Raw genomic sequence first — 15,729 nt, 5'->3', positions numbered from 1 at the left:
CAAGAAACCAGTTGATAATAGATATTTTATTATCTCAGGGAAACTCACTGGCTTTCAACAGCAAGGACATGAGTCAGTTATACCTCTAAAAATAAAAATACAGGGGCTTCCCTGGTCACAGTGGTTTTGTGTGTGTGTGTGTGTGTATAATATATAAATATATTCCATTTGAGGGTGGTTATGCCTTATTCTGAGAGTACACGTAAAACCAGGACAGTAAAACCTTTAGTAACTTGAACACACCATATCATAGCCACCACCATCAAGAAAAGCTAAAGACCCATAGTTCAAACAAAGTACGGCGGGCCCTAGGAAGTATTGTGCTTTGTTGATCTACTGATCAGAAAGAGCTAAACAAAGTACAGTTAGTGGTCAGAAGTAAACTAACCTAGGCAGGCTCATGAAAGTTAACCTTCTTGATGCATCCTGAGAACATACTGCATAAATACAATGTATGCAACGTCTTTCTGTTTTTCTCACCAAGTCAGGAGAGCCCACGCATGTGATTTAGAAAGGATTTCAATGACGGGCAAAGCAAAAGCCTTATGTCAGCAGAGGGTCAACCGTCAATTGATGGTCAATTGAGGGTCAATTACAGTTAGCAGCATGGCCTTTTTGAAAATATCACCAAGATGAGTCTAAAACTGCAACAGATATCATGTAGGAGCCACGAAATCTAGAAGACGATTAATGATAACACGAGTCCATCATTATCAAATCCCCTAGAAGGGCTCCTATTTTCTGAAAGTATTTTCTCTTCCATCTCTTTCAGAAAATATAATTAAATACTGACCTTCTGTATTTTAACCATTTATCTTTTTTTTGGGGGGGGGCCCTCTCCTTCTATAATGCCACTTAAACTAAAGTGTATTTTTTGTTTTTCCTATTAGTTTTTTCTCTACTAGTTTAGCCAGAGGTTTTGGGCAGGGAATAGTGGATCCTACTTATGTTAAAGAAAGTGGTAAGGCAAAATGATAACTTCCACAGACTTCAAGTAAATAGAATCCCTGATATAATTGGAAAGTAATATGTAATTTGGGGGCAGTAAAAAACATCTATGACAACTTTGTCTTATACCTTAGAAAATGTGCTTTGGCTCTGGAGTCTCTTTAAGGCACAAAACCTGGTAAACAGCTTTTATTGGTGGCCCGTACCTCTGATTTAGATAAGACAAAAAAACACTATAACGTATAAATAACAATAATAAATCATTTTGTTAGAGCTTGACATCATTGGGTGAAGTGGAGGAAAAAAATCCAAATAGACTAACAACTTGTATGCAAATATTTGTTGCTGGTGTAAAAAAAAAAGTAAAATGTAGTTTACACAGTGCAAAGACTATTGGAAAAATGTCTTTGGAATAGACTTGACTTCATGGTAGAATCACAGTGCTGTCTCAAAAATTGTTAAGGCTGGGGGCTGTCCATTGGAAGCATTCATAACCACATGCCCATTGTGAATAATTTCTGGATAATTCCTTTTGAAGTACACCTGAAAAAAAAGAGACAGGTATAAAAACATGTTTAAAAGTTTTAAAGTCCTCCTCCCTAAAGCAGCGCATTTCTTTTCTTGTTTTTAAATTTTATTTATTTAATTTATTTGTTTTTGGCTGCATTGGGTCTTCATTGCTGCGCGCGGACTTTCTCTAGCTGCGGCGAGCGGGGGCTACTCTTTGTTGCGGTGCGCGGGCTTCTCACTGTGGTGGCTTCTCATGTTGCGGAGCACAGGCTCTAGGTGCATGGACTTCAGTAGTTGTGGCCTTGGGCTCAGTAGTTGTGGCACACGGGCTTAGTTGCTCTGTGGCATGTGGGATCTTCCCGGACCAGGGCTCAAACCCTTGTCCCCTGGATTGCCAGGTGGATTCTTAACCACTGCGCCACCAGGGAAGCCCCAAGCAGTGCATTTCTATGTCCACTTTTCATGTGAAGCAATCCCATCACTAGTGGAGGAACAACTGAAAAAACCAGGGACGTATTTATTCTGTGAAGGAAGTAGCCCCATTAAAACCCTCAGTGGGGCTGAGCCTGATGCCAAACAACCTGTGGATCCACTTGAGTTCTGATCATTCTGATTCACAGATATGCTTTATCACTACATTAAACTGATAAGCGAAATCATTTTACCGACTCAAAGCCTGGCGATAAATTAAAAACAGGGTGACAAAGAGGCTGGGAAATCTAGCGTCTGCATGAGGGTTTCTCATTTTCACACACAAAATGAGCACAATAGATTTGGATGTTAATATCAGGTTGCAATCCCTCTATTTTATAAACTCTGAGGACAAGCATTGAAACGCTGGCGTGTATGTATGAAATATCCTGGCGTTTAATTTGTGCGGCAAAGCAGTTATAGGGCCTATAGAAATGTGATCTGTGGATAGTGGAATATAAGAATGAAAAGAGAATCAAAAGCTTTAACAATGACTCAACCAAGCAACTTCTCTAAAATGGACGATGATACCAAATAATAGGACAGGTCTTTGCCAGGCCTTTGAGTTCTTGAATTCTACCAATTTCTAGCTGCACTGGAAGAGATACAGGTTTTCTGATAAATGTATAATCAGAACACAATGGAAATGAAATGCTGTCAAGATTGTCTATTCCACAATCATCAGTTTTTAGTAGCTGTATCGTATCTCAGTTCCTTGACAGATGCACAGAACAAAATGAAATAATGTCAAGTCTTGTGAGCTCTTATCTCTAAATGTGTTTGGGTGAAAAAGGACTTCAAAAGTAATTTTTTTTTCCTCCAAAGAAGAGTGTGAAAAGTTTTGTTTGAGTCTTTAAAACAGAAAATGTACCATCTATCTGAGGCTTTTTCGTGTCACGTGCTGAGGTGCTTAGTCATATGAGTTCAGATCTATTTTATAAAACCTGACTCCAAGTACATTTGTGGGTGCTGTCAACAAAGTTATCATGAGAGATAGTGGACGTCACATATGAAATGGAAAAGCTATGAGACACCTACCTTCATATTATGTGTACTTTCTTTTTCTCTTATTGCTTGCATACTTGCTACCCGCAAAACAGCACTACATATGAAATGCTGTATATTAAAATGTCACTTAAAAGGAGAAAAATAAGAATTCCTCCAAGAATGCTTGCATCCGACTGGATGAAATTCGAGGCTATTTCCATTATAATGCGAGGAATTAAAAATAAAGCTTTTGGGGGGGCTAATTGCATTTCATCCCCCTCCTCAATTTTTTAAAAAATAGCCATACTTGTGTGGTTATGTATTTATATACTCTGTTAGTGAAAGTAAAAACAGCCAGAAGAACAGAAGGGAATTAATTTCATTTCCTACTGCTTGACAGCCACCCCTCCCCCATCGACCTGGTTCCTTTTCCCATACCCCTTTCTCAATGTAATTTTTTATTAAAAATTTTTTATTATTAGCAATTTTTAACCAAAATGGTCTTCATTTCATGGTCTGAAATACTTAGAACTGAATAATGAAAATGACCTTCCTATGTATAAAATCCTTGATTTGACCTTTCTTTTCCTCATCTGTTGCCATGGTGTAGAATACACTCTGGCTGACAGCACAAGTGAGAGAAGGCATCTTTTTCACAGGGCGGGTTATGAAGGGAGTTGAGATGACTGAACGCTTGTTAGCAGAGTCCTTGTGGATGGGCTGAGCCTGGGATGGAGAGGCCCAAACTCACCTCTCTCTCCTGGGACCACTGCTGACCTTGAAAAAATCACTTAAGCTCTCTCTGCACCAGCTGCCTCATTTGTGAAACGAGACAATGACTTACCTCATAGGAACTAATTGATGGCTACAAACTGCAGGTTGAAAACATGCTGAGCTAAGTGTTGGGAGTGATTATGATGCTGCTCAGAGACGTGGTCCCTTAAGTCCACAGAAAGCAGCAGCATCACCCAGCTTAAATGATGAAAACAAAACATCTAGGAGGCCCTTTTGTGAATCTTTTGATTTTTATCTTTATAGAAGCGCAGGGTCGTAGTTACTACACATTTTATTCAGTAAATATAGTAACCCGGGAGGCAGAAAATAGTTAAAAGATTACTAACACTTTCTAACCTGTGACTTTGAGAAGTTCCTTAGGCCCTTCTGCCTCAGTTTCTCGATGTGAGGGATAATACTACCAGCTCAGAATAGCTTTCATGAGGATTAAAAGAGACAATGCCAAAAAAGTTCAAATTCTGGACAAGCAGAATATAATACCAGTGAGTGCTGGGTTTGAGCCTTTTCCTGTCCTTCTTTGGGTTTAGTTCATTATAGTTCCTCCAATGTAGGTTGAAACTAAGTTTAGTATTTAAACTCCAACTTGTAAACAAAGCCACCATCATGGAATTAGATCTTAGTAAAAGCAACAGAGCAATAAATGTTCTCCTGCACAGATAAAGGCCAACAACCAATGGTTCAATATATGTAGAATTATGGTTCAAAAATCTGTCCATTCATTCTCCCTGAACTGCACGGCCCTAGTTCAATCCCAGTAACCCTCAAACTCCTCATCTTTTTTTTTTTTTTTTTTTTTTGCTGTACGTGGGCCTCTCACTGTTGTGGCCTGTCCCGTTGCAGAGCACAGGCTCCGGACGCGCAGGCCCAGCGGCCATGGCTCACGGGCCCAGTCGCTCTGCAGCATGTGGGATCTTCCCGGACCGGGGCACGAACCCGTGTCCCCTGCATCGGCAGGCGGACTCTCAACCACTGCGCCACCAGGGAAGCCCAAACTCCTCATCTTTAAAGCAGGTCTAACTTTGTGGACATACTGACAGGTATATTATCAAAGTTAAAGAGTGCTGGAGAGTTAGAGACGATTTCTCCTTTTAACTTAACGGAATATTGGATTTTTTTCTCCCCTTATCCTCTCAGAAATCACTCTCAACAGCAAGGATAGTGGGAGGTTAAAAAGTAAGCTCAGGGCTTCCCTGGTGGCGCAGTGGTTGAGAGTCCGCCTGCCGATGCAGGGGACACGGGTTCGTGCCCCGGTCCGGGAAGATCCCACATGCTGCGGAGGGGCTGGGCCCGTGAGCCATGGCCGCTGAGCCTGCGCGTCCGGAGCCTGTGCTCTGCAACGGGAGAGGCCACAACAGTGAGAGGCCCACGTACCGGCAAAAAAAAAAAAAAAAAAAAAAAAAGCAAGCCCAATATTTGATGAAATCAGGAATCATTTGAAATCACAACTGACAAAATATCTAGATGGACTGCCTTATGCAACTGGATCCAATGTGCTGTAGCAAGACAGAGAGAAAGCACCTAAAGAGAGCAGATCTCAGCAATCATGGGAGAGCACAGTTCTCCAACTAACTGGCAAATTCTAAGGTGTCCATGAGGAATCCTATAGAATCACCATCTTTGCCTAAAGCATGAACACTGGTAAGGTCCTAGGATAAGAGAGATTCTGAAATGCAAGCAGCATTGTAACTGCCCATCTCTGAAGGCTAGGGAGGAGTACAGGCTAAATGAATATTATCAATTTCTCTCTCTCTTTCATACACACACTCATTCACTCACTCTCTTTCTCTGGATCATGGGGAATGCTTCTATGTTAAGCAGAGGGAATTCCCTTTAGTCTGAAATGATGTGCTAGCCACAACTATCTAGCAAATATATGGTCTTAGAAAAACGAAATTAAAAAGTGAGTAGTAGGAATAATAATAAATAAAAAAGTAATACAGAATTTGTAAAACACACAAACAAAAAATTAGGAAAAGTAACAGGATAAGCACATGATGGATGAAAGAAATAATCACTGAACAGATGAAAATTATGAAAAAAATAATATTACATATTTAAAGAAAATGTAGAATAATCAACCCGTGGAGGCAGAGATCTGAGAGTACAGGAAAACATGGCACAGCAACAAAAGATGAAACATGAATTGACAGACGCCAAAGTGAAAAGGAAGGTAAAAATGAAAACATCAAAGAAATGACAGTTCTGAAGGCTGCACAAAGATTAGTCACTACGGAACAAACAATATGAGACATGGAGGATAGAACTGAGAAAGGAAGTCTAATAATTATAAATTAATAAAAATTTTAAAAAGATTAAGGAAATAATAGCTTTATGAAAGGACAATCTATACATTATAGATATTTGTAAAGAGAATCCAATCAACTAAAAGAAATTCAAAGGTATAATTCAAATAAACTCCCTAAAATAAAAGACTAGAAGCTAGTGACCAAGAGTCTGTGATGTTCTAGGAAAAACAAATGACTTTCAAAACAGAAAAAGAATCCTCTGAGTATCCAGGAAAGATCAAGTTATGTCCAATGTGGCCTTAGACTCCTACACATGAATAAACAATGCTGGGAGACCTTATAGCAAAGATTACAACACAATAAGTGAAAGGACGTGTGATCCAAGAATATTATAACCAGAAATATAAACTGGTGATGTAGCAGAAAAATATTTCATATAGGTGACCCTTGAGCAACGTAGGGGTTAGGGACCCTCCACATAGTCGAAAATCCAAGTATAACTTTACAGTTGCTCCTTCATATTCACAGTTTCATATCATGCATTCAACCAACTGCAGATCATGCAGTATTATAGTACATATTTACTGGAAAAAAAAAAACATATAAGTGGACTCCTGCAATTCAAATCCCTGTTGTTCAAGGGTCAACTCTATAGACAGTAAGTCGGGGATTCTTAACTCCAATGACCCTCCTTTATGACGGTATAGAGATTTGTTTTCAACATTTCATTTGTACTGCCACGCACAATAGTAAATACACTTAACTTTACTTTGAGTCTCAGTACAGATTCACAATCCGTATCTACATTTATCTATCCTGAAAGGAGTTTCATGAAATATATACTATTACTATGAAAGATACATTGCTCCTTTTCTTCTATTCCATTCTTTCCTATTTCATTTCTCAAAGCATGCTGGTCATGACTGATTAAACGGATTTCTCAGCCCCACTAGTGAATCAAACCCCTAAGGTGTAAAAACACAATACGAGAGGACAAATTTTAGCCAACTAAGAGATGAAAAAGTATAATTTAATACAAGTAAGTAAAATAATAGAGGTTTAAGGATTTTTAAAGATATGAAGATAAACAGTAGAAGAAAAACAATTAAAATCTGATGGAGGAAGGGGGAGAGGGAAGATATGACATCATTGTTCATAATGGGGAGCCAAAAATAAGAAATAAAGTATTCTTAGAGGAAATGAAAGGAACATACATAAAACAATGAGCAAAGAAACACAAATTACAGGCTAAAAAAAAATAATAAAAAAAGAGCACTAAAAACTGACAGTATAACACGACTGAACTAAGATAAAACGTAACTATAATCTCAATAAATGTAAATGGCCTAAACTCATATATTTGGGGGGGGGGGGAGGTGCCTCATGTGCTAAGATTAAATCTCAGAGCTAAACCTAACTACATGCCATTGCAAGAGATGTATCTGTAATCTGCTATTAAAAGATAATCAGAGGAATCCCCTGGTGGTCCAGTGGTAGAGAATCCATCTTGCAATGCAGGGGACACCAGCTCGATCCCTGGTCACACAACTAAGCCTGTGTGCCACAACTACAGAGCCCATGCACTCTGGAGCCCACACGTCACAACTAGAGAGAAGCCTGCACACACACCACAATGAAGCGAAGAGGTCACGTGTCAAAGTGAAAGATCCCGCATGCCACAACTAACACCCAACGTAGCCAATATATAAATAAATATTAAAAAAAAAAAAGACTATCAAAGACTGGGAGTTCCCTAGTGGTCCAGAGGAGGTTAAGACTCTGCGCTTCCACTGCAGGGGGAGTGGATTTAATCCTTGGTCAGGGAGCTAAGATCCCACATGCCCCACAGCATGGCCAAAACAAAAACAAAAACAAAAACAGTCAAAGACATACCAGGCAAATGAAAACAACGTGAAAAGGGGGACTCAATTTAATTATGAACCATATTGGATTTAGGGCCAAGACCATTAAATGCCATCAATGAAAGGCACTTTAAAATAGTAGAAAATATAATTCATACTGATAACAAAAGTCAAGAATATATTTGTGCACTGAAAACAATCATATCATCAAAATTGTAACAACCAAAGAAAGCAGGAAGTACAAAGTGAAACTTGGTAGCATGAGACTAATTCACCTAGTCCAAGTTACATTAAATGGACCAAGATAAATAAGGATAGAGAAGAACTAAATAATGTAATTAAATAGATCTAATTAAAAATGAAACTCTATAACCCATCTTTTTAAATACCCACAGAACACTCACAAAAATTGCCTATTTACCAGAACACCAAAAAGGTATTAGGAAATATTGTTTCTTGGGGGAAAGAGGACAAACAACATTTTTTGATCATAAGGTACTGAGACTGATGAGGAAAACAGAAACAAATAAACATAAAAAAACTCCAACCCCCAGGAAGTTTTAAAGATAACCTTCTCAAATAATTTGTGGACCAAAGAGGAAATGAAAACCAAAATCGCAGAATCTATACAAAAAACCTAACTATGATGAAAGCACTAGACACCAGAGCCTATAGGATACATCTAAAACAGTATTCAGAGAAAAGTTCACAGCCTTGAAAATATTTATATTAATAAATAAGAAAAAATAAAAACAAATGCATTCAGGCAGTAAGCAACAATAAAATAAACCAAAGAAAAAAGATAATAGAAGGTGATAAATTATAAAAAAAGAATACAAACAGTAAGTGAACTAGAGAGCTCCTCTTGTGGGGAAATAAAACATAAAACTGTAACAATTAATTAGAAGGGAAAATGAGGAGTAGGGGATGGAGAAAGCATAAATACTACGTAGCCATTAAACAGAATGAGATAACTCTGCACATAGGTATAATATCCAATGAAAAAAGTAAGGGAGAGCTATCGTTTGTGCTTAAAAACAGGAAGGCCACATCGGCACAAATTATTACTGAAGCACAGGACATGTCAAGAGAATAGTCAAAGATGGTGCTGGAGCTCCACCCCGGGGGAGGAGCTGTGTAATGACAGGAACGGTAAAGTGACTTAAATTTCATTTATAAAATTTTAAAACCTATTCTAAAAAAGTAAAGTTTTTGAATTTTGTAGCATTAGACACATCACTTCTTTAAGAACTGATTATTAAAAATAAAATTTAATTATTTAGAGTCTCTAATGCTACTTAGAAGAACTGTGGGTACATCTTCTTATTGGGAGATAAGGGTTGAATCTATAGCCTGAGAAAGAAATGATGCGATTTTTATCTTACAAAATGCTCAATATTCACAAAGCACTCTCTCATCTGATTCTTGTAAGAAGTGTGAAGGAGCCGGGCAGTGCTCTAATCCCTGCACTACATACAGGTGAGGACCCTGAGGCTCAGAGACCTTGGGCAACATAAGAGGTCACGAGGTTGCTAAGTGCCTCCTGCACTATTCAAACCAGTCCAGGGTCCTAGATCTAGGATATTAGGATTTCATAATTTTGGGGTTGTATCTGGTGATAAAACGAATAGATAAAATGAAACCTCTGTTACACACTGGCAACAGAGAAACTTCAAAAAAGCCTCAATCAGGTCTGCTTCATCACAGAAGAAAATGAATGATAGGCATTTATCCTTTGTTATGGGATGAATTGTGTCCCCTCCAATTTTTTTTGTTTTTTTGTCTGTGTTGGGTCTTTGTTGCTGCACGCGGGCTTTCTCTAGTTGCGGCGAGCGGGGGCTACTCTTAGTTGCGGTGCATGGGCTTCTCATTGCGGTGGCTTCTCTTGTTGCGGAGCATGGGCTCTAGGCATTCCGGCTTCAATAGCTGCGGCACACGGGCTCAGCAGTTGTGGCGCATGGGCTTAGTTGCTCTGCGGCATGTGGGATCTTCCTGGACCAGGGCTCGAACACGTGTCCCCTGCATCGGCAGGTGGATTCTTAACCACGGCGCCACCAGGGAAGCTCCCCCCTCCAATTTTATATGTTCAAGTCCTAAACCCACCAGTCGTTCAGAATGCGACTGTATTTGGAGATAGGGTCTTTAGAAAGGTGATTCAGTTAAAATGAAGTCATATAAGTGGCCCCTAATCTAATATGACTGGAGTCCTTATAAGAAGAGGCAATTAGGACACAGGCACACACAGACGAAAGATCATGTTTCTTTCTTTTTTCTCTTTCAAAGAGAAAAAAATGGCATCTACAAGCCAAGGAGAAAGGCCTCAGAGGAAATCAATCCTGCCTATACCTTGACCTCAGATTTCCAGTCTCCAGGGCTGTGAGAAAATCAGTTTCTGTTAAGGTGCCTACTCTGTGGTACTTTGTATGGCAGCCCTAGCAAACTAATGTACCCTTCAGCTTTATGTATCTGAAAGGTACTTTCTCTATTTCATGGATCATCTAAAAGGGTCAATCAGACAGTGACTCAGCTTGCGTGCACCATTTTCAGAGAATCAACTACGTAGTCAAGAAAACATGACTTGGATGCACGTTTTCCCAGATGTTGAGTTTTCTTTTCAAATGAATGAATTCTGTTAAGAGTGAAAAGCTTGTTGACTTAGGCTAATCCTCCCGGTGTTACAGCTCTGAACGATGCTCTGAACGATATCTGATGCTTGCACATTTAAAAAATTGACAATCTGACAGTTTGTTCTCCTAAGAGGATCAAGAATATGTGGAAATAATGTCAAGAAGATACTCAACTGAGATGAGAATCAGGATATGTTATTTTGTTAGGTCTTTCCGAAGAAGTGACCTGAGCCAGTGGCAGGACTGAAATCCAAGAGTGATGTTCTGCCTCCCTGTGAACTTGGGTGACTGGCCCCGCCTTGGCTACCACATGAAAGGAGCAGAGTTCTCAGGCTCGACACAGAGCAGAGTGCCTAGGGTGGAACTCAGCCTCCCCGACCAATTCACCCCCTGCGCTCCCTGGACCAGCTCTGTGACCTTAGGTGAGCCCTGGACCCAATCTCCTCATCCATGACGGGGGATAAAAAAGGACCGTGATGAGGATTAAGTGCAAACACACATGTGAGAAGTATGTAAAATAAATTATAAAGAACTACACAAATGTAACTTACCACTGATATTGTTTAAGTACATGCAGGATTACTAGACCATGAATCACAAGATATCTAATTCTATGACTTATGTCTATTTTTCTATGTATGTTACACTTGATTTAAAACATTTATTGGAAGAAAAGATTTCTAATCCTGTGTCTGCTGCACGGTAGCATTATCACTACTTGTATATATATGGACACTTCCTTCTAAGGGGGGCTTTAGCTTCCTTACCTGTAAAATGAAGGTGTTGAACTTATGTGCCTACCTAAATGCTGTGATCTATTTCTCATTGCTCAATGTTTGATAATATATAATCATTATATATTTTTTAAGTGGAGACTTTTGACTCATACGTGAGGACACGTGTCTGATGTGAAATGCCTAAGGTCAAAGAAAAAAAGGGTTTGCGAGATTCCTGGCTGTTCTGTGACTAGGTTATATAGGGAATCCCAAATAATTATTGGATGTTAGAAGGGAAGCTCTGACTGGGAGACACTCTAGTGGATGAAAGCGCTCTGTGAATTTCATGCATTAAAAAATATAGGGCTCCAAGTGCAACTTCTATTTACATACAATATAAGTACTTATGAAAAGTTCAGAATACAATCTTCCGTGATCCCTAAACTCTTCAGCCAGCTCTGTGACCCAGCACAATTTCCTACATTATAAGCAGTGGAAGGTACTGCTCTTCATTTCTAAGGAGGAGGAATGAGATAAAACAATGACAGAGAATTCAGGCCACATTTCAGATAAATGTTTCATATAGAATTACTTAGATACTGGGACATGTTTTCTTTTCCCGTTTTTGTTTTGTTTTGTTTTGTTTGTTTGTTTGCTTGTTTAGGTTATGGCACATGGGATCTTCGTTGTGGCGTGCAGACTCTTCGTTGCAGCATCCTAGGCTTCTTAGTTGTGGCATTCGGACTTCTTAGTTGCAGCATGCGTGTGGGATCTAGTTCCCCAACCAGGGATCAAACCTGGTCGGCCCCTGCAGGCCGTTCCCGGGCCCCCTGCATTGGGAACGCAGAGTCTTACCCACTGGACCACGAGGGAAGTCCTGCAACTGACTGGCAATTGTTGAATACAGTATTCTGTATATGCCTATGATGTCAAACCGGTTAATTGATTATTCAGATCTTTTGTATCCTGACCTAGTTTTCTTCTTGCTCTATTAATTTGATAGCAAGTTGTTTTAATACCTCCCACTGATTGTGGATTTTTCTATTTCTCCTTGCGGCTTTATCCATTTTTGCCCTTCTTTTTAAAAAATAAGCTATTTTACTATTTTGAAGTCTTATAATGGGAGCATACAAATTTCTAATTCTATCTCTTGTTGGTAACATTATGGGACGTTTTCTTTAAGAGATATTTTAAATGCTGAAAGAGTAATTTTATTCAACTTACAAGTGAAAATCTGGGAAATGCAGAAAAGTATAAAGAAGGAAAAATGCACCCATAATTTAACACCCGGAGGTAAAGTTTTGACGGAAAGCCTCACGACATACATTCCGAGGCCTCAACCCACCCCAACCCACCCATCAAAATGGGCAAGAACAGCAGACCTTTCTTCTCGCCCTCTATCCTGACATCAATCCCACTCCTATCTTATTCCAGAGAGAATTACAGCTGGCTGCATGACAGTGGCTAAGTCCCTCACCAGACTTCAGTTACCGCATTTGTACTATGAGATACTACCACCTCACCTTTGTTAGAAAGATACCAGTGACCTGAATGCTACGCATCGAGCACCTTTCTCACACCATGTACAGTGCTTAGGGCTTCCACACACCTCATCTGTGAAAACGCTTTGTAAACCTTCAAGCGCCATTCAGACTACAGTTAGGGTTACTGTGAATTCTTGATTTATCCTGATGACAATTTCATCTTCTAGAAAGAAGAGGAAGCATAGGGAGGCAACCAGACCTAATTCTAAACAACGAAGAATTAGGGAGAAAGTGACAGTATCATGTAGGAGTTTTCTTTACAGTTAGAAGCCAGAAGAGACCTACACCTTTCCCTGGTAGATCTTTCTAGACCCGATTCATAATATTCCACTCCAATTCTTCTCAAACTCTCAAGTTTCCTGCATGTTCCCTGACAGCATTTGCATCATAAATGTGCTAAGCACCAATCATAAGAATGTAAAGGGTCCGCAAAATGAGTGTTCTGTGCTCTATGAGATCTGACCCCAGAGTCCAAACATGTGGAAGCTCCAATCCGAAATCTCTCTCGTGTGCATGTGTGCGCACACGTGAGCGCACACACGTCCTGCATGCCGCCCCCACTAGCTCTGCAGATTCTCAGCAGACATGTCCTCCCCCTGCAATGTACTCTGAAGGTGCAGTCATGAAGCTTTGTCTCTGGAGGCTTATAATTGAAAAGGGCACAGAGTGCTTGTTACCAGACCCCTGGTGCCAGATCCTGAGGAGTGAACCCTGGAGACGAACCTTAATTACAACTCCCTGCAGCGGGCTCACCTGTTTTGCTGTTTCAGTGACGGCAGCGGCCTCAGCCTTGCCCAGTTGCTGCACCATCTTGTAAAATAGGCTGTCTCTATTTTGTAGCAAAACATATGGCTCATCATATTCTTTCAGTCTCCCTGAATCCAAAACCTGTTAATCAGCAGAAAGAAGCCCATTAGCACACAATGTTTTGCAGTAACGTATTATAACTCAGACAATATTTCCGAAAGGGGTGAGACAGTGAGAATAGAATCTATTTGGGTGGTAGGCCTGGCTGGTGTTTAAACGGTTTGATTACCCTGTTTTACTAGGCAGACAAAGGCCTAACCCGACCTTTTATTATTATAATGTTATAGGAAGAAAATGAAAGTTTTAGACTATGATTAGGGGCACTCAGCAGTATGTGGCATTTTATATTCTGCCCAGGGCATTTGGGGTTGTTATCATTAGTTAGTGCTTTTAGCTCTCAGACTCTTGAGCTTTGAGGGCTATTTATACAGATATACAGAGCTGGGAAATTTCTTGATTCAAGGAAATCAAACTCAATTTAGCAAAAAATTAGGGTGATGTCATAGAAACTGATGGCAGAGAGCAAATGAACTCCCGAGTTGGTTGCACAGAATCTGAGCAATTTTGGGGACAAAAAGTAAATGCTTCCGGAATTTCCTTAGGGCCCTGGAATATTTCAGCTAAGTGGGGATAGAATCTTTTGCCAGAGAGGTTAAGGTGCTTCTTGAAGTTAGCTTTGGTAGTAGCTTATCCTCCTGAGAGTGAAAAGCTGGCAACGAGAGCTGCTACCTAAACAGCTTTAGCAGAATTGCTCTGCACAGAAGAAAATCTCTAGAAATCCAATTTTCTCTTTGGATAAGTCTAAAGAAGCAATTAAGAAATTGAGCTCCAAATTCCAGTGATCACGGCCTGCACAGCACACGGGGGCAGCCCAATCTGAATTGCCAAGGATCTGAATCTGTTTTCACAAATTATCTTTCCTTGCTTCTTGTTCTTTCTTCAGCTGCCTTCCTTTCACCCATTTTATTGCTCATTAATATGTCCACTAATTGGAAACTGAAAGGAAGAGGAAAGGGCTCTTAACTCTGCCTTTCTACTTATTAGTGGCTTTGGTTAATGGTTTCAGAGGGAAAAAAAGAATCTGAAATAATTGGCCCAAATGACATACCTAGGAAAACAGTTTTGATGTTAAGTGGTACTGAGTTCTTCATTTAGATCATATTTAGAGTAAATGTATCTTAAGAGAATACGATGAAACTCTAAGCAGGACACAGGTTGTTCTTCCACATCTAGGTATTAACAGTTAATTTGGTCCCAGGGTATTCAATCGGAAACATTTATTAACTCTCATAAAGGCCATTTCCCTGTTAAACTTTTACTGCTAAGAATCACTGCTAACAGCAGGTCTCTCAAAAGAGTTTAAGAATCACTGAATCTGTTACATCCAGATAATTATTAAAATGTCGTATAATTTGGCATGCCAATTTGGATGCCCTGAATGTGTAATTTTACTTATGCGTAGCATTATAGAGCATAACCATTCCTCCTGACAGTGAAGGAAAAAATGCAATTTTAAAACATAGGTCTCTCTCATGCCAAAGACAAAGTAAATAATTATATCAAATTACTTCATACAACGAAGAATTTACATTCTTCAAAAGCAACAACTTTTAAAAACCACCACTTCAGAGTTGGTGGAAATGAGTTCTCTGACTATAAAGACTTTATATAATTTTTAGGGGAAGTATTATTAATATTTTGTCCTTGTCCAACTTTCTACTTTATTTACTAAAATTTGAATGAATAGCAAATCTTCTCATTTTCTTTCATATTGTCTAAAATACACGATTCCACTGAGATGAGTAGTTCTCAGGACTGACTAATATCTAAGAAAGGCAAAGCGAGAAAAACATTAACACTCTCAAAAAACAATAGGATTGGGCTTCCCTGGTGGCGCAGTGGTTGAGAATCCGCCTGCCAATGCAGGGGTCACAGGTTCCATCCCTGCTCCGGGAAGATCCCACATGCCGCAGAGCAACTAAGCCCGTGCGCCACAACTACTGAGCCTGTGCTCTAGAGCCCTCAAGCCACAACTACTGAGCCCGCACTCCTAGAGCTCGTGCCCCGCAACAAGAGAAGCCACCGCAATGAGTAGCCCCCACTCGCCGCAACTAGAGAAAGCCCGCGCACGGCAGCAAAGACCCAACACAGCCAAAAATAAATAAAATAAATTAAAAAAAACAAAAAAAACAATAGGATTAACAATATAAATGGCA

The 15,729-nt window shown here is 39.7% G+C and overlaps 1 protein-coding gene across 2 annotated transcripts in view; it reads right to left on the bottom strand.

The window, feature by feature from the left end:
- Positions 1-1,246: 1,246 nt before the first annotated feature.
- The window catches only part of LOC103074585 (multidrug resistance-associated protein 4), a 216,787-nt gene continuing 202,304 nt past the window's right edge, over positions 1,247-15,729 (bottom strand). The window contains exons 30-31 of one of the 2 annotated variants that reach the window (XM_007471944.1): positions 13,460-13,594; positions 1,247-1,491 (exon numbers count right to left, since the gene is read on the bottom strand). In XM_007471944.1, the coding sequence (XP_007472006.1) occupies positions 1,384-1,491; positions 13,460-13,594 (243 nt within the window). In that variant the 3' untranslated portion in view covers positions 1,247-1,383. The remainder of the gene's footprint in view (positions 1,492-13,459; positions 13,595-15,729) is intronic. The other variant, XM_007471945.1, reaches the window with a different exon arrangement.

The sequence above is a fragment of the Lipotes vexillifer genome, unplaced genomic scaffold (assembly GCF_000442215.2).
Source record: "Lipotes vexillifer unplaced genomic scaffold, Lipotes_vexillifer_v1.1 scaffold1345, whole genome shotgun sequence".
Lineage (NCBI taxonomy): Eukaryota > Metazoa > Chordata > Mammalia > Artiodactyla > Lipotidae > Lipotes > Lipotes vexillifer.
This window is presented reverse-complemented; position numbering and strand designations above follow the sequence as displayed.